The sequence below is a fragment of the Durio zibethinus genome, chromosome 27 (assembly GCF_047325235.1).
Source record: "Durio zibethinus cultivar Kanyao isolate XHJ-2024 chromosome 27, ASM4732523v1, whole genome shotgun sequence".
Lineage (NCBI taxonomy): Eukaryota > Viridiplantae > Streptophyta > Magnoliopsida > Malvales > Malvaceae > Durio > Durio zibethinus.
The window spans coordinates 2,142,020-2,162,116 of NC_143188.1; the positions used below are offsets into that span (position 1 = coordinate 2,142,020).

General features: G+C 30.3%; 2 protein-coding genes and 1 pseudogene across 3 annotated transcripts; all 3 read right to left on the reverse strand.

Annotated features, from left to right (window-relative positions):
• Nucleotides 1-3,103: 3,103 nt before the first annotated feature.
• LOC111279328 (carboxyl-terminal-processing peptidase 2, chloroplastic-like) lies at nucleotides 3,104-4,711 on the reverse strand (annotated as a pseudogene). The gene is made up of 3 exons (XR_016334698.1): nucleotides 3,550-4,711; nucleotides 3,377-3,470; nucleotides 3,104-3,297 (listed from the first exon to the last, which is right to left on the reverse strand). The product of XR_016334698.1 is annotated as a carboxyl-terminal-processing peptidase 2, chloroplastic-like (transcript).
• Nucleotides 4,712-11,612: 6,901 nt separating this feature from the next.
• On the reverse strand, nucleotides 11,613-13,430 carry LOC111279806 (ammonium transporter 1 member 1-like). Its single transcript, XM_022866858.2, has one exon. The coding sequence runs from the start codon at nucleotides 13,281-13,283 to the stop codon at nucleotides 11,829-11,831; it is 1,455 nt and encodes a 484-aa protein (XP_022722593.1). The 5' UTR covers nucleotides 13,284-13,430; the 3' UTR covers nucleotides 11,613-11,828.
• Nucleotides 13,431-18,146: 4,716 nt separating this feature from the next.
• On the reverse strand, nucleotides 18,147-19,940 carry LOC111279329 (DEAD-box ATP-dependent RNA helicase 13-like). Its single transcript, XM_089756625.1, has 3 exons — nucleotides 19,374-19,940; nucleotides 19,198-19,292; nucleotides 18,147-18,691 (listed from the first exon to the last, which is right to left on the reverse strand). The coding sequence occupies exons 1-3, from the start codon at nucleotides 19,500-19,502 to the stop codon at nucleotides 18,682-18,684; spliced, it is 234 nt and encodes a 77-aa protein (XP_089612751.1). The 5' UTR covers nucleotides 19,503-19,940; the 3' UTR covers nucleotides 18,147-18,681.
• Between the last annotated feature and the right edge of the window lie 157 nt (nucleotides 19,941-20,097).

Below are 20,097 nucleotides of genomic sequence, written 5' to 3' on the forward strand. Positions count from 1 at the left end.
TAACCTTTGCCCTTTCGAATCCAATCGAAGACAACAACTGGACTAACCTTAAGGATGAAATTCGTGTTTTTTTTTGTCACTAAAAATTATGAGATGTATGAGATTTTGTGACTCAAAATAAATCAAATATTTATAAAATATGAAAATTTTAAAATTAAAAGAAAATAATTATTTTAAAAATTCTTTGTAGTAAATATTTGATATGTTTAGTTATAAATTATATAAATTTTAATTATACAAATTTTAAAAAATTTTAATTTATTTTAATATATTTTTAATATATTAATTTAATATTATTAGTTTTGTTAAAAAATTATTAATTTAGATTCAAACTTAATTATTTAAATAATTTTTTTTTGAAGACCAAAGAATTTGAAAGTTGTCATTATAATATATTTATACTAATTAAAATAATATTAACTTTGATATATTAATTTAAATCATTAATATTATACTTGATTAATATAAATGATAATAATATTATTAATATGATATTATTAATAATTAATTATATATAATAAAAACTAATATATTAGAGGAACTAAAATATTTTTAAAATTTAAAATTTTGAAAAAATTAAAAAAATCTCAAAATATTTTTTATATTAGAAGGATTAAATTTTAAATTTTATGCAAGTATATGGACTAAATTTTAAATTTTATGCAAGTATAAGAATTAAATTTTAAATTTTGTATGAGTATAGGGACCATTTATAAATTTAACAATTGATTTTATCAATATTAATTATCATGTCAATAAATTAATATCACATTAGTATGATTAACGATTATGTCAGCATAGTTAATAGCCACGTCAACTTGGTCAATGAGCACATCAGCTATTTAATGAAGATAAAGTAACAATGTTATTAATTGTACCAACATTATTAAATTAAATTAGTACAAAAATTTAATTTTTTTGAATTATTATATAAGGATTAAAGTTCAAATTTTATATAAGTATATGAACTAATTGTATAATTTGACTTGAAAATATGACCTAATTCTTTCTCACTAACTCTCTCATCCTTGTTCTCATTTTTTCTAGTTTGTTCTGCTAGTCCATTTCAACAATTTTCTTTTCTTAACACATATTTAGAAAAGAATTTAATTAATATTGGGTTTGAAAATTAACTTATTTAATTGGATTTTTTTTTTATTTTATAGTGAAATCAATGGCTGCTCAAGTTGATGCAAAAAAAAAAAAAAGTGTAGAAAAATTATACCCAATTGGCTTGAAAAACACAACAATGTTGGATGCCAATGTATTCCAACAAATCCTACTCAATCAGTTTACCAAAGTCTTTGTGTTTTTAATTGAAATGATTAAATTTTTTTTCTCCTTTTTAGTATGATACTAAGTGATGATGTACTAAATAAAAATATCATCTAAATTGATGCAAAATTGTTCAAACAATTGAAAAAAAAAAATTGTAGATTTCCCAACTTAAGAGGTTACTTCTCTTTGTGTAATCTAAGTTATAAATAAAAAATTAATTATTTAGTCTAAGATTGTATTTTTATGTTTTATTTTACTTGGATGTTAGAAAAATAATGTGAATATTTATGAGATAAAAGAAAATGATTATTCCATGTTGCATAACCTTAAATTTTTTTTATTTGATAAAAAAAATTCAAACCCCATATAAGAGAAAAAGAAAGCATACTCTTTGATTAAGAGATTTTTGCACTTGATTAAGGGATTTTTTCTTTTATCATAGATGAAAATAGGTTAGGTCATTAACAAAACATTCAGTTTTGCCCATTTACATCATTTTTTTTTTAGATTTAAACTCCACAACAGGAGATAGCAATATTTTTATATAAAAAATATTGTAATATGAAAATAAAAAAAATTGTAAGTATTATAATTTAAATTTTAAACTTATAAGATATCATGTATTAAAGATAATTACGTGAATCATGATATCATATATGAAAGATAATCTCGTGAATCATTAAACTAAGTTTTGGGTTAAGAGGTAATGGCATTTTATTCGATAATAAATTTTCACATTAAAAAAACATTAAAAACAAAAGTTGAATATATAATTTTAATTATTATAAATTCATAATATTGGAAAGTACATTATTATTATTATTTTTATTTTTTTAAGGAGAGTACATTGTTATGGTAAAAGGAGAGAGTAATAGAAATTTAAGCAACTGGACAAGGCCAAACACAGACGCACTTAAAACTTAATGGAGAAGAACCAGGATTAGGAGAACATTGGCCATGAGAATTGAAGTTCTTTTCCAAGCACTTGTTTTGACAATCCTCAAGGATGCAACCCGCTGGATATAATGTCTCTTCACATGTTTTTTGTGCATCAATTTTAGGTACCATTGACACCACTGCATATGCAAGAATATAAACGTAAGATAAATAATCAAATGAGCACAAAAAATTTAGGTTTCAAGCTTAAATCACATATATGTTGTTCATATCAAAATGCTCTCGGTATGCACTCGAACATTTGATTCAGTAATTAATGTATATGATTATTTATTTAAAGAGTAGGGTTCGAATTGTTTGAATTTGAGTTGAAGCTATAAAATTAACAAACAAACAAACCTGTGAAAAGGAAAGCAAGGATGAGAAAGTGAGTGAAAGAAAATTTGGCCATCTTTGACAGGTTTCAATCACAAAAATCTTCTGCTAGTTTTGTCTAAGAAATGCTTTTAGTTTGTGAGATAGCCTATTGAGGTTTGGGGTTATGATATATAGAGAGAGATGAACAAGTAGAGAAATTGAAATTAGAAACCCACCATAGTAGGAAATACTCCCTGAAAGAGTATTTAAAATCTTTCCATATATGTGGGCAGAGATGCATTTAAAGATCATTGAAATAGAATTCTAAATTTAACTCAATTGGATTATACAATCTTTAAAAATGATATCTACCAAATTTAAGATTCAAATTTCAGTAATTTTAATCTCTTTCCATATCTTTGGGCTACAACCTCGTTTGTAATAAAAAATAATTAAAAAGTCTCCCACAAAATAAAATTAAAAAAAAAAACACACATACACATTGGAGCTGGTCAATGTCCACATGATTCAAGACAAAGTAAACACTAATTTAAGTGTATTTGCATTTTGGTTGGAGGTGAGAGTTAAGACTTTAAAAGAATTTTAAATGCACAAAGAATCATCTTCCCTAAAAAAAATTGTCATCTAGAAAATAGCTGGACGTTCTTGACATAGCAAGCAGATGCAGTCTTGAAGGCGGCCACAAAAACAATGCACATCTTTAGGAAACGAGTTTGGTAGAGGATGGTCTGGAATCACACCAATCTACATGGAAGAAAGAGGGAACGAGAGTTATTGAAAGAGAGAGACATAGAGATAGAAAGGACAAATATCAGAAATAAACCTTGTCAATATCATTATGTGCAGGTGTCTCATAACGAGCATCGGTAACAGCCAAGCCAGAGCCATCGGATAGCTGAAAAACCGATTGAATCTTGCTGCAGTGTGAAAAGCATCTCTCGGTTAGGTTCTAGAATATGGAACGATGCTTTTATAAACTGTAGGAGAAGTAATTACCCTTTCCCATATGTTAGTTCTCCGAACAATACAGCCTGCTTATTATACTTCAAAGCGCCAGCTAAAATCTTACTTGCACTCGCAGCACCCTTGTTCACCCAGTGGAAATTCAGATGATAATAGTAGAAAATAGGAAGGACCTTAGAGCGGATGTCAGAATAAGATACAGAATTCATATAATCAACAGAACATCCAAGAAACAAGCCTAGGATACTGGCAGTTAAAAATGTTTAACAACAAGACATGAGATAATCATTTGAAGTTTTAAATGGGAAAGTTTAAAGGGGGCGTGTGGCGAGGTTGGGATGCTGAATGAATAAAATGGAGTCCTTTCATTTAAGCTCTAGCACAGTCATCAATGTAAGTCCCTAACGTCGGGATAATAAAGCAAACCAGCACAGCTAGGGGTTCTGAAGCTGATATTGCAGAGCTTCCATCTGTATCATGTATATCTGGAACACCACGATTTATAACAAATATACGCAATCACGCCTTTGTCAAACCTGTTTGACAGAAACTAATGCTGATAACTTGTGCCATGAAACGTGACTTAAAAAAAAGCTTCAATTTCAATGGTTTAACTTACCAAATCTTGGCAGTTTCAATTCCTTCTGGGAATGGCCCACCACTGCAGCAAATTTAACCTTTTAGAAAGCCTGTCTTAAGAGCAAGTTTAAAATGGATCATGTTGAAAGCTAATCACCTATTATCACGAAGGTTCAACACAAAGGCGTTAGCCCTATTACCTCTTAAAGTATCAATTGCTTCCTTGACAGCAGCTACAAGAAATGTAAACTTTTCAGGATAATATCCTATAAATAAACTAGAGAAGAAGGATGGGAGGGGGATCTCTTAGAACTCCCCCTTCCCAAAGATGCTAACGAGGCTGAAAAGAGGCAAAACCTAACTAGAAAAAAGTGAACAAAAATGCACCAAAAGATGAAAGAAAACGAAAGAAGGATTAACATACAAAGAGGCAACTTCAAAATTTTTATCATATGATTAAACTCCTAAAAAACTGTAGAAAGTAGAAATATCTCAACTTACCAGAAGCCTGTTGGTTGAATGATGTTAGCTTAACATAACCAATGCTAGAGGTAGTTCTTTTCTGAACCAGGAACCTCGCATAGTCTTGATTTCACAGGATTCAGCGAAACTTTCTCTCGCCTAGAAAGTAGCAGTCGGCAGTCGGCAGTCGGCAGTCGGCAGTCGGCAGTCGGTCAATCTTAAATCTTTCACACAATAGGTATAAAAATAAAGAAAGAAAGAAAAGAAAATATAAATTCTGTCCTACTGAATTACAAGGAGCACACCAGGATAACTAGGAATAAAATGTTAAAATCCATATTATCATATTCTAGCTCACTTCATTACAAAAACCATAATGACAACAGGACACACATTCTCGGATTCTGAATCAATTACCACCAGTAGACCTTGAAACATAGTTTACTTATATATTAAGTTCAAATACATCATAAGAAATTCAATGAAACACTTTAACCAAGGCGTAGCGTGCCAGCCCCATCCCCCCCAAAAAATATATTTTTTTACACCATTGTAACAAAATATCACATCCCAGTTCCTTCTTTTCTAATAAAATTATTATTTGACTCTTCCTTTTTCATATTTCTAGCTTCGCCTCCGCACTTAAACATGCGTGAGGGCTAAGTGCTTTATTTCAGGTCCAGTTCGAATTGTCAATTGAACATAACAGTAAATAACTAAAACAGAATGTATAAATAGACACACTTACACGTACAAACAAGGAAGATGAATGGTATTAAACGCATTTTTAGGTTTAAAGGGTAAAATATACATATTTTTATTTAGAGATAGTCAGCAAACAATTAGAGATATATTCGATTTTTGGACGGAACGAACGTGTCAAACCAACCTATATTCACTGGATCATGGCCACCTCATCAACCTATATGCTAAATCCTCTTAGATGCTAACTTGTCATTCTGTGATTGAATAATCAACGTTCAATTCAACTCGACCTATCAAGTCATTCTTAATCTCAAGGCTGAACTCGAAAAGCCTAGCTTACCCAAAACCATCACCTTACGGATATAAATAGCATCTCTCAAGTACTATTTGATTCATCTTGCTTTCTTATACCTCCTTATAATCTCCTTTCTATTTTTCTCTTTGACCAATCTTTGACTTGAACGGTGGAACACAAACATTGGAAACACCACGATTTATAAAGATATACGCAATCACGCCTTTGTCTAACCTGTTTGACAGAAACTAATGATGATAACTTGTGCCATGAAACTTGACATGGATAAAAGAAAGCTTCAATTTCAATGGTTTAACTTACCAAATCTTGGCAGTTTCAGGTCCTTGTGGGAAAAGCATACCACTGCAGCAAATTTAACCTTTTATAAGCCTGTCTTAAGAGCAAGTTTAAAATGCATCGTGTTGAAAGCTAGTCACCTATTATCACGAAGGTCCACAGAAAGGCATTAATTACTCCTTAAAAAATCAATTGCTTCTTTGACAGCAGCTACAAGAAATGTAAACTTTTCAGGATAATATCCTATATATAAACTAGAGAAGGAGGGAAGGGGAATCTCTGAGAACTCCCACCTCATATGCTAACTAGGAATCTCTGCTGCATCATATATGCCCAGGCTTTCTGTGCTTGCATTATCTATTTCCAAGATAATATTCCTAGATAAAATGCCAGCCCGATTTGCATGACCTCCAGGAGCAGCAAAAATAATCACAAGCCCAGCTCGTGATCCTTCAGATCCTGTTGGATAGCCTATTGATAGCCCTACACACATTTCAGGGAAAATGATATCAACCAAAATATTTCTGGAGAAAACAACAATATTTCAATGTTATTCAGGCTAGAATGCAGTAAGTGAAGACATGAGAAAAAGCAGCCTCGTACGGTTGTACCCGCAAACTCTTAAACTTCTCAGGCTCTAGAAACCTAGTGAAAGGATCTTTCAGTGTGGCAAGCATCGTTCTTACGCCCATGTCTGCATATAACTATGCAACTAGAACTTAGAATAGCAATATGTTACTTACAGAATCATTATATTTTTAACTAATTGCAACGGAGTGATTACAAGGTAATAATTTAACTAATTCCTAACTACAAAATTGAATGCATGATCAGGTAGACATTTATGGAAATGGTATGAGAGATGAAATAATATAGTACAAAGTAATCAGCAACACAGACACAAATATGTATATTAATCTGGTTGCAGTTCCTTTATATATATATATATATATATATATATATTTGTTTGATTTTGCTGGGGTTACATGTTGCAAACTACAAAACATAAAATGACTGCTGAAGATATTTCATATACATGTCTCTTCTCTATTGTTCATTGGTTCATTTCGAAGTGCATTTTTTCTGTAGCTAATGAGACTATTCTACATAAAATAGAATTTACATGAGGGCGTGTTGATAACAGCAGTGGAAACTGAAGCAACCAGCAACATTGAAGCAACTAACCGAACAAAAACAACGGGGACATGTTGTCTAATTTTTTTCTGAACGACTCATCACCTCTTTAAGACTACTTGTATGTTTCATGGATCTAAGTGGGTGTCCATGACGTATTGCGAAGAAACCAGACTAAGATGCAAAGCTTTTATTCAGTCTGCTTTATAGGTGAAACAATAATTCATGTTTATAAAGTGCATCAGAACTGCCGCAACACTTCCAGACCCATTGAGATTCGTCTTTATACACGATATCCGACATAATAAACAAGCTTCAATTATCCTTACAGGAAAGGATTTCCATGGATGCACCTGCGAGTAATCCATTTGAAAAATTAAAACTATGAATGGCTTCGCATTACGGTTATAACGTCTGTATTTACACATTTATATGGAAGATTCAGTCAGAACATGCTTAGTTAGAGTGAAAGAATCATAGTTGATGGAAAAAGAAAAGGTCTTCCATACTTTCATTCTATTGCCTAGATTGAGTTTACGCTGATGATAGTGTGATCAGAAATCATTCCAAGCGATTCAAGTCATGAAGAAAGAGACAATCAATGCCATAAAGGAGGTATAAATGCAAATATGCAATACATGACCGTGACATTAGTTAGCAGATCACTTCAACTCCTGCTCCAAAAATTTTCAACAATACGAACAAAGATCAAAACCCATCAAAATGAGTAAAAAAAGCTTTAAAAACCAACCCAAACTACCCAGAAACAGCTACAGACATAAACCAAAACTACACTCTCATGATAATATTCAAGAATCAAGAAAAACTTTACAACAGTCCAAGTCATAATATTTCCATCTCAGCCACTCATTTCTCATCCCATGAACAATAAATTATGATAAAAGCAGTAACTCATTGACATGCCAACTTTCAAAATTCTACTTAAAAATCAGTAAAGATTAACTCTTTTTATAACCCAAAATTTAGCAGTGAAGAGTATCTTCTTAAAACTTCTTAACCATTAGTCGAAGAATCTGAAGACACCTTTAAAACTCACTTTTCGTCGCCGTTTCCTTACCGTTTACTCCCTTGGAGTTGGAGATAACAAAAGTGGGCAGGACATGAGTCTTAAAGATGATTTAGGCCTAAGTTTTATAAGTTTTGCAGAATCCATAACAACTAAGATGATAATTCCATGGCCCACTAAATTTGGCCTCATTTCCTTACTCTGATTTTGAGAAAGGCAAAGACTTAAATAAAATTTTTTAGATGAAATTCATAAAAATTTTTATTAAAAATGATTAAATAAAAATTAAAATTAAAATTCAAAATTGATATATTAAAATATCTCGTTACATAAATTAAATGTTTAAAATTTTTAAAAAATAAAAAAAATTATATATATATTTTTAAATAGATATTTTTAGTAAAATTTGATAAAATTTTTATTATTAAATAATTATTGATCAAATTTAAATTATAAATAATATATTATATTTCTCTCTTTAATTAATTAATTATTTATTAATATACCTTAACGGGTATGCATTATCTAATTCCGTTTGTGGAATATAAAAACGTCATTAAATTCACATTATATACATTTTTTGTGTTAATAAAATTTTTAAATTTCATAAACATATTAAATAATTATCAATTTATCTTTTCACTTATCATATAAAACATATTAATTTTTCTAAATACTCCTAAAGAGATATGGGGCAATCTTTTTAATTTCAATGATAAAATTTTTAAATTTTAATGTCTTTTAAAATTTCTTCAAAATTTGAATTCGAGATTTGTTAAATTTTTTTTTTATCATTGAATAAGGATTCGAAATGATATTAAGATAATTATTAATTAATTATCATGTTAATAATAGTGAAAAAGCCTAGGAGGAATTTTCAACAATAAAGCTAAAGCATGCACTTTTCTTTCCTAATAATCGAAAAGCATGCAATTAAGGGTCCATTAATAATTAAGTGAGCACTCAAAGCTATTTTTCATGGGAAGATAGCAAACCCCTTCCATCATTTTTAAAGCTTTAATGAATTTTTGGTAGTTTGATTTGATGTCCACTCTGCTTATCCTTGACTTGTAGCTGAGTCCACTCTGCTCGACCTTGACTGGAATCAATGATGGGATGCTTTTGCACTTGAGAATTTTGCAGAATGAAGAAAAAAAAGCTGTACTGATTGTTAAAAAGGGGAAGGAAAAGTATCAAATTTCAAAGTTTCTGGTAGTTGTTTTGGTCAACAAAAGATTTCCAAGCCTTTTAACGCCATTGATGACAGTGATGTGTACCAAACCATTCACACCGGTTTGCTTTTGCTTTAAGTGTAAGCATGAACTGTTTGACCAGCGACCCTTCCTGGACTTTGAATAGGAGCGTTTACGTAGGGTGGGCAAAAGTGAGTTTTAATTTATTACATCACCAGTGATTAATTTAATCAATTAAAATTATTTTTTTAAAAAAATTTTAAATTTGAGTTTTATTAATAATTATTTATTAAAATTATCTCGAACACACGATTTATAATTAATTATATTAAATTATCAGATACGATATATCTTATTTTAACATAAAAAATTAAGCAACTTATCTATTTTTAAATTTTTTTTACCAAAAAAAAAAACCTTATTACATCCATTAAAATTAAATGAATTTAGTTAATTTAGATTGATTTATTTGATTTTAATTATAATTATTTTTTAGATTAATTAAATTGATCAATTTTTTATTTTTAAAATTAATAATTAAATCAATCAAATTAATTAATTTTTTAATAAGTAAAAATAAAAGATTTGAGATGAATATTTTTATTTTTTAAAAAAATTATTAAAATTATTAAAATTTTTATTGATTTAATTTAAATAATACTTGAATTTAAATTTTATTAAATTTAATTTATGATTAAATAATTATTTATAACAAAAAAATAATTTAAAATTTGATTATTTAATCGAATTAAATCAATTTTGAATGATGCAATTATAATTAATTATTTAAATTTTTTTAATTAATTTAATTATTTAATTATTAATTTTTTTAAATCGAACTGATCGATTATTTATCTCTATATTTATCAATCAAATTCCCACAAAGTTTTTAAGTCTTTTTTCTTATTTTTTATGATTTAAAGTTTCTTCACCATGATTTTCCTGGTGTTTAGAAATTAGTTAATTTTAAACCGTGATTTGATATAAAAAAAATATAAAAATAACGCAGATTTAGAATTTTAATAAAAATTGTATTGATTTTAATTGCAGACTGATTGTATCTGATAATGTTCTCATGTTTAACATAGGATGTTACGGAAAGAATCTTGTGATCAGCTTTTGACAGCAAATAAAATTAATGAAGATCCCTCATTTTTGTGCTCTTCATGCTGAATTCATCGGCTAAAAAGTTAACAAGAACATGAATGCCAGCGAGGCAGAGAGAGACCAATGGGCAGACAACATTTGTTTTTCTATTTTTTTTCCCTCTTGTTTGTCCCTCTCCCATTTTTTGTTCTTTTTCATTGCCGAGTTTTTAACCCTGGGGACGATGACAGAGACAACCGGCAATGAACCTACTCGGGTCAACTTCAGACCAGAACAACTACTCTCATCCAGGCTTCTTGGTAGATGGATCCAAAATGAATTTGTACAAATCTGCTACTTGTAAAAAAAAAACTACTAAACAAAATCTTGACTTGTCCTGTTCCTACTTGCCAATGTGAAAGAGTAACCAGCTTGGTCTCAGAAGATAAGATGATGAGTGGTGTTGTGGCTTCCATGCAAAATAAAAAAAAATGTTGATTGAATTAGTTCACTTGATTTCGAAATTTTCTGAATGATTGTATCCTGGGGGAATGGCACGGATGTTTCCTTGTCACAGTGAACCTGTTCATGGGAAAAAAATTCTGCTTGTCTGAAGAGAGATATTGCTAAACTATCCTGAAGAGTAACAGAAAAATATATGAACAAATTTTGATTTCATTCATATTGAAACAAATTTGCAGATTGGACTTTTTTTTGGTTTCTGTTCTTTATGTGGAATTGTAGAAATTAAATTGTATTTAAATTTCAAATGATAAACATTACTAGTTTTCTTTTCAATGAATTTATCCATTTTTTAACTTAAAACGAGAGATTTCATTGGAACAACAGATCTGGATTGACTAACTTATTCATCAGTTTCTGTACAATCAGTACAAATGAATCTGTAAATCTTACAGGTTAAGTTAAAAATTAATCTCCCGGAAGGAAGGTGATGGTGTGCTTTAGAATATGACGAGAATGCTTAGTTTTTCTCATCCAGACAATTTTTCCACCCAAGTTTTCTTTTTCTCATTTAAGATTCTGAACAAAGTTCAATATCCCATTTAGTAAGGGTCCACCAGTTCCAAGTTTCTAGCTTAGTTTATCACAAATCACAAGATTCTCTCCCCACAGGCATGAGAACCCATGAGAAAGTCACATGCTCATTAATGAAAAAACCCAACTTCTCGGCATTGATGTGAAAAAATAATGGTGATTGCTTGTTTTCTCATTTCAATTACTTAAAAAAAACAAAGCAGGCCATGATCTTTGACGATTCACTGACCACAACACATCTTTTCCTGTGAAAAGAAGAGTTGAAAGATGAAACAAAAGCATTTCCAGGTTGGATTCAACCATCTGCCAGAGACTTGTCCACCACCAAAATCAATATCTATACATTCACATTGCCACATTTTTCAACATTACATGAATTAAAAAGAGAAAAAACAATCCATTTTGAAGTTATACGCTTTCATTATCTCCGACCTGGAAAATAGAAATTAAATAAAAAAAGGAGAGAAACAGTAGACTTTTAGACTGGAGTCGGATGACTTTCAATTTTGCTCATCTGAGTCCCATTCTTATGTAAGTCATCTTCATCATGGTAAATATAAGCAAAACCTCCATGTCTGGTCAAGTCCATACCAGCCATTTCATCATCAGCTGAGATCCTCAAAAGCCCAAACTTATGAAGAAAATAAAACAAAGTCCCCATTGTAGCACTCACCCACCCAACAATAACCAATATCTGGATAATCTGAGCAGCCAATAGCCTCCCTCCACCTCCCATAAACAACCCATATCGAACCGGCCTGCTGGCATAAACTTCCCTGACATATTTTTCAGAAGCAAACAAACCTGTGAAAAGAACTCCCCAAGCACCACATCCACCATGCAATTGTGCAGCCTCTAAAGGATCATCGAATTTGACTTTCTCGGCCAACTTGTTGCAACCAATCAAAACTAAAGCAGCCACGAACCCACATATAATAGCAGCCCAGGGTTCAACTACAGAGCACCCTGAAGTTATAGCCGCAAAGCCACCAAGCAAACCATTGCAAACATCAGTCACATTCCAATGACCTGTCAACAACCTTTTCCCAAAAAGAGTAGTCAATGCCGCCGTGCATCCAGCTAAAGTGGTGGTCACGGCCGTTCTTCCCACTGCACTCCACTGCCCATAATAGTTCCCAGAAGTATAAAAGCTCGAGATTTTGTTAAATGAACCCGCGTTAAACCCATACCAACCGAACCAAAGCATGAAAGTTCCAAGAACAACAAGGGTTGCACTATGACCACGCAAGGCAACTGACCTACCCGAATGGTCGAATCGGCCTATTCTCGGCCCTTCTATAAGAGCACCCCATAAGCCGGCTACACCACCAACTATATGAACAACCCCCGAACCAGCAAAATCAATAACCCCACTACCAAAAAGGAAGTCGTTATCGGTTCGAAAAGCACTGGCCCAACCATCGCTCGCCCAAAACCAGTGAGAAACAACAGGGTAAACAAAACCGGTTAAGAAAGATGAATATATAAGATAAGAAACGAATTGGGTTCTTTCAGCTATGGAGCCACTGGTAATCCCAGCAGCTGCAATAGCAAAAGCCCACTGATAAAGGAAATTACTATAATCAAAAGAAGAGGAAGGAATAGATCTTAAGCCAAAGTAGTGGCGACCAATGAAGCCATTAGAAGGGGAACCAAAGGCAAAGGCAAAGCCGAAAAGGTAGTAAAAGAGGCCACCTGCGGCAGCGTCAAGGACGTTAGTAAGCATGATGTTCATGGTGTTTTTGGCACGGACTGAGCCAGCACAAAGCATGGCAAAGCCAAGTTGCATGGAGAAGACAAGGTAGGCTGAGAAAAGAAGGTAAGTGTTGTCAACAGCAAAAGAAGAGTCACTGAACTTATTGCATATGTAGTCGGCTGCGGCGGTGGCGTTGGGGCCTAGCAGCGAAGCAAGGTCCGCTGAACAAGTAGCCATGGCCTAAAAGAGTAAACAAGAAACAAAGGAAACGAGAAGAAAGGAGAGAAAGAGTTATGGGCAGAGCAAGAAATCGGAGAAGATGTACATATAGAGAGGACTCCGGGAAAAAGGAAGGCTTTTCAATTTCACATGCTTTTGCCTTTGGATTAAAAAAAAAAAAAAAACTACATTTTAGTATTTAGTAATACTAATTATTATTATTATTGTTTAATATGAGAATTTGTTTTGAGTATACATTTTGAGATAGAATAAAAGAAAATTAAAAAATTATTTCATATATATTTTGGTGATTAAATTATATATGAAATTAAAAATTATCATATATTTAAAATAATTCATAAATTAATATAATTAATAAAAAATGATAATATTTTAAGTTTGTTGGCAAATAAAGTCCAAAAATTTTACTAACAATATACAAAATAATAAAAATGGTGTAACAAAATATTGAGGTTACCATTTTGTTAAAAAAAAAAAATTAAAGTTACATTTATTTTTGTGTTTAATTATTAAACTTTTATTTCTTATAATAAAAAGAAAATTTCTACTTGGATTAGAAAATTTGGATAAAAGAAAATTATGGGTTTTGTAATAGAATTTTTTTTTTTTTTTTTTAGAATTTGCTTGTTCTTTTAACAAATACCACCAGCATATTTTCATTAATCTCTAATTTCAAAATCAATCCTCCCTAATGGATAACTTGCCATAGAAATTCCTGGTAAATAATATGATTTAGGAAAGGAAAAAAATGGACCTTAGAAGGGAATTTTTTAGGCAGGAAAATTCTTCCTTTACAGTTGTTTTTGAAGTGGCAGAGCCTGGAGAGAAGGATGTTCTATTTTGGGTAAATGCCAGACATATTTTCCTTTTATATTTCAATTTACTGCTAAATTTGGAAGTTAAGAAATTAATCAGTAACTAAATTTTTTTTTAGTAGGTAAGGTTTTAAAAATGAAATCTTGAAAATTTGACTCATTTTTCATTTAAATTTTTGGTCACAAGAAACATAAGATAAAATGTTCATTTTGTTGAAAACAAAAGAAGGAAATGTCATTATTACGTTGTTGAGCACATTTCAATTAGCAATTAGTACTCAATGTTATTGGAACTAAAATTGAAGGTTTTAAGTTCTAATCCTCAATTTTAGTCTAAAAAACAAAAAATTGGTATGAGTACTTATAGATGATGACTTACATTTTTAAACAAGTTAATCAAAATCTCATTTTAAAAAACTCACTTATAAAGCTTAATTTTGATTTTAAAAATCCATTTGTAGAACTTAATTTTGATTTGGGATATTGTTAGTAATGATTTCTGAATTATAATAAAATATTTAGTGTAATATTTAAATTTTAAAAATATCTAATGTAATATTTAAATTATAAGTTTATTAATTAATATGATATTCATTCTTAAGTGATTAACTTCAAAATACGACGTGTAGAAAATAAATAATTTTTTAAGATCATATTATTTAATATATTTATAATTTAAGTATCATATTAAAAATTTTTAAAATTCAGATATGACATTAAAATATTTTATTAAAATCCAAAAACCATTCGTAAGATTGTCCATTTTAATTTTAAAAACTCATTTGTAGAGCTTAATTTTGATTTTGAAAATCCATTTGAACAACTTAATTTTGAGATAAATGAAGGTGTAATAGATCATTTTTCGTCATATTCACTATGTCCATAAAATTGTTTCCATTTTGTTGGATGTTTAAAATTGGAATTATAAAAGAACAAAAATACATACCTTAGATAAAGAAAATTACACAAAAATGGAAAAGAGAGAAAAGGGCAACTTTCCCACATGTTTTGCTTGATTGATTAAAAGTGTTGAAAGAGATGCTACAAAAATTTAGAACCACTAGTAACTCTAGTGGTTATGATATTAGTGAATTTATAAATTTAAAATACGATGGGATGATTAATATAAAAATGATACAAATAAATGATATAAAAATAATATAATTTAAAATTTTAATAAAAATTATAAATATGTTTAATAAAATAAAAAAAATATTTTATATTTTTATGTCGTTACGAGTTGTGATCTATAATTTTGATATAAAATATGATATAAATATAATATTTTAAATGATACGATGATATAAATTATTATATCTAAATATTAGGATGGGATGGCAAATCTTTACTCTAACAAGCTAAATTCAACACCAAATTGTCTAGAAAAAGAAATAATCTTTATTTCCTCTTATAAACTATGGTTCATCGTGGTAGGATCATTTGATTGAGATTAGGGGTATAATCGAGTCGAGTCAAGTTGATACAGTGAGAAGCTCGAGCTCGACTCATAACTCGGGATTTGATATTCGGTTCGAACTTGATCGAGTTTTATTTTTCAAGTTCGAACTCGATTCGTGAACGAACTCGAGCTACTCAAGCTTACTCTATTAAGCTCGATTAATATGTAAAAATAAGTTTGATTCGTATATTCGATAACAATTCGATTATTCATGCTCGAACTCGAACTTGGACTTGAAATATTTTATTAATTAAAATAATAAAAATATGTTTAAATATAAAAGTTCGATTAGACTCGCGAGCTACTCGAGCCGAATATAAGAATACTCGAATTCGACTCGATCGATAAGTTGAGCTACTCAAGTTCAAGCTCGACTCGATAATAATCGAATCGAATTCGAATTTTCTTCGAATCAAATCTGAATAACTTGTGAGTACTAATATATCATTTACATCCCTAATTGAAATGTTATTTGACATAACGTCACAGTGCAATGAAAGGGAAACTCGCTGGAAACATTTCATTATACGATATTAGTTTTAATGGCATATTTTCTCAATTTGATAATATAGTATTATAGGAATGATGCAAACATTAAGATTTTATATCAACTTTAGCATCAATATTTAATTACCTAAGCTTACAATTTTAGATACAGTACAATGACATAACATATAAATAATATAAAATATATATAAAATGAAATAATTAAAAATTTTGATTAACAATTATATACGAATTTAATTAAAAAATTCATATTTAACATATTGATATAAATTATAATATAATAATTTTTATATTTTATACATATTTAATACGAAACATATATAAATTGTCAAGGATATAACTTATAATATTTAATGATCTTATATCAGATTTTCTCTAAACCAAGAAAAAAGAAAAAGAAAAGCAAAATTTATGATTTCTTACCATTTTAAGGGTATTTGTATTAGCTTATTCCTCATCTTATAATCTGTGGTAATGCTTTGATTAATGGCTACATAATGTTTTGCGTAGACCAAAACAAGAGTAGATAAACTTTCTTATTGCCCCTATTTCATTTTCTACGTCTCCTAATTTCTACGAAATTTATGCCAACAAATGATAATTAAATCATCAAATTATTGCTTAATGCAAACTCAGAAGCAAATTATCATATAAATAATCTTTAATCAAACCAGGAATGTTGTACCATATCATATATTATATATATATATATAATTATCATATAAATACCATAACAAAATTTTATTTGTAAGAATATTAAATAAGAGTGTTTTGAATTTTTTTTTTGCATATTTGAAGAATATGAATATATAATACTATATACTTGTAAGATATTTTTTATGAGATAAAACTGTGAGATCTTTGAGTTAAAATGAATAATACTTTGTAAATTATGTGCGAGTCTCTCCAAAATATAAAAAAAATGATCATAGTTAATCATCATGCTTAATTTTATTTTATGAAAGTAAAAATGATTCAATTAGGACAAAATTAAACTATTCCTATCTTTAAGACATAATCTAATTAAGAACGAATTGAAAGCCAACTTCTCACAAAAATCTACAACATTGAGCTCATGATGCAGAATCTCCAGCTAAAAGTAATTCAAGTTTAAATAAAAATTAAGCAGTGAATGTCAAATGGATCCCACATAGATTCCAAATCTGGGGGTCCCAATTGAACGAACTCCCAGATTGCATAGCTGGACAATATGGTTTTCGTGTTCATATTGATCTTAACATGACAATAGCAAGTAAACTTAAGCAGCCAATTAAATCTTGAAGATGTGCTATTTTCATATCATTAATTTGCATCATGATATTAATGGAAGCAAGATTAGAATATTTCAAAGTTCTTATCTGTATGAACTCGGAGCTTTAGTTCAGATAATCACATTTAAAAGATGACATTCAACAAGTTTAGATTTCAAATCTATTTTTTTATCTTTAGATTATAATCTCTTTTGTACAAAAAAAAAAAAAAAGCTTGTCTATATGATAAATCTTTGCATAATAAAAAAAAAATTCGAATGTTGGAATCGAGCCAAATTCAACTTGCCATTAAAGAAAAAAAAGGGGATTGGAATAAGGGTACATAAGATGAGCTGTTCATCCTTGGACTGAATATAGGCCAGCTATATTTACTCAATCATAAACTTGATACAGAATCGAGCACAATGGCATGCCAGTAGCTTATCCATTATCATACGAATTTACTGGATTGCATCTTTGCATCTATCATGGTTTCAAACATGTGAAAACATGTCAGGGGCTAGATATGATAGGATTCCCATTTCAATCATTTGATTTGCACATCAGCATTAATATAAATCCACTCTGTTAAGAGAAGGTTTCCAGGGAAAGAACAGAATTTTGTAAATAAAAGTAAGTTAAACTTTAAATTTACTGCGTCATGACTAGCATTCCGAAGTGCCTGGAGTGGTTCCACACAATCTTGACCAATAACCACCATCTTCCTTCTCTTGCTTTCACCTGAAAGCAAGTTGCCACCTACATTTTGCTTATCCAATTCTTCAAATTGATGTTGTACAAGATGTGTAACACCAGCCTGGAAAAAAAATATTAACAGATGATGTTAAAAATGATAAGTTGTCTGATTGAAGCATAATTTTAGGAGAAAAGGCACTGCGAAATTGTATTCTGCCATGATGTTTTTATTGAAACTTTCAATTAGTAACCAACAACTAAAGTGTGTATAGGAAATCAAGACCAGGAAAACTAGTCCATTGGCAAAGGAAACTGATGACAATGTCAAAGAAAACTGCCAAAACACACTGCAGCTAGATAGCGATGTGAAAATGTTTTTGGACGCGACGGTCTTGAAAGCAATAAATTGAGATCCTGCAATGTAAAGCTCATTTCATGGAACGGATCCCACAGAAATATCATTTATCGATTATCCAAGTGCTCTAGCTGTAACAGTTCAAAGGTTTAGTACAATAATTATTCATTCATAGCAAGTTAAAACCTGCTGTAACTTCTTTAATTGAATGAAGCTGGCTTTCTTTTGCTTCAAATTGTTCACCCTTTCCTCCTGTCATAATTCCCCACCACTAATTCTAAAGACTCAGCACCCTGTTCCAACCAGCTTTCGTTCACCCTTTCCTACAGGAAAACAAAATAAGTTTGAGAATGACCACAAAAAAAGTAAAATAAAATGGGAAAAATTCCAACTTAAATAGAACTAAAACAAGGAATAGGATATGAAAAAGAAAAAGAAAAAGAAAGAAAAAAAGGTGTAGTACCCAAATAAGCCCTGAAAGTTTACTCTAAAATGCAAATAAGCCCTCAATCTTTTATTACATGAAATTAAGCCTATAAACTTTTATTTTATTCTAATTAGAGCCTTGACGGTATAAAATATTTGATTTTTAATTTAAAATTTTTTAATTGAATGATTTAATTTGTAAAAAATGCTTACTTAGATTCATTGGGATAAGTTAAATGACAAATATTTAAGAGAATACTATTTTAAAAATTCTACCAATTGAAAATTATTCATCCAATTTTAAAATTTAACAAGTACAATTAAAATAGTTCATACTATGATATCATAATAAGATGGGGAAGGTTTAAAGAAGAATTGGGAAATTTTCCTTCAAAAACATTACCTTAGCAAATGATTTGCACAGACAGGCAAACTTTGAGCAATGCTACACCCATCAGAAGAGGCTCTAGCAGTTCTTCCACTTCTATGAACATAAACCTAAAACCAAACAACAATAATAAAAATTCAGTTACAAAGACTAGAAGAATTTTATCAAATAGGCATCCAATCTTGACCTACTTCTGCTGAATGAGGAAGTTGATAGTGGACAACAGTTCGAACACCAGGAATATCAAGGCCCCTTGCTGCAACATCAGTGGCAACAAGTATGCCATTTTCATTTGCACGAAAACGGTCAATGGCCTGCATCAAAAAGAGAACCAGATGCAGGTTACTTTCAAGCAAAAAAAGAAGGCAACAAAATTTGGGTATAGTATCAATTATGACCAATAAAACTGGAAGAAACTGTATAGAGAAGGAGACAGGTTTCTCATCACAGACTCAGATGTGCAATTGTAAAAGGCCTAGAAAAAGCAAAATCTTGATAATGGCTTGGGCATGCAACAGCACAACAAATCTTCAGACCAGGCTATGTACAAAGAACTGCATAATCATTATAAACAAAGCAAGGGAAAACAAACCTTCAAGCGAGCTCGCTGCTGCATATGAGCATCAAGTGTTGAAACACTGATGCCAAGGATGCGCAAGATGGAAGAATTATAATGCAAAGCTGCAATTGATGTAAAGAAAACAATTGTTCTCCCTTCTCCATGAATACTCAAAATATAATACAGATAGGCATCTTTATCTTCTTCCCTGCATCTGTAGAATTCAAGATAAAGCATTATTCCACTAGACGAAGACGACGTTATTATCCCATAAATGTAGACATATTACTCTAATTTAGAAAGTTGCATCTTTCAACTTTACTTATAAGAAAGCGCAAGGATGTCTGACTAAAATG

Bases quoted from the DNA above. Each gene is read 5' to 3' on its own strand.
- LOC111279806 (XM_022866858.2), bottom strand. From the start codon at position 13,283: ATGGCTACTTGTTCAGCGGACCTTGCTTCGCTGCTAGGCCCCAACGCC.
- LOC111279329 (XM_089756625.1), bottom strand. From the start codon at position 19,502: ATGCAGGCCATTGACCGTTTTCGTGCAAATGAAAATGGCATACTTGTT. The intron at 19,293-19,373 runs GTAGGTCAAGAT...GTTTGGTTTTAG, and splicing joins AACTTCCTCATTCAGCAGAA to GTTTATGTTCATAGAAGTGG.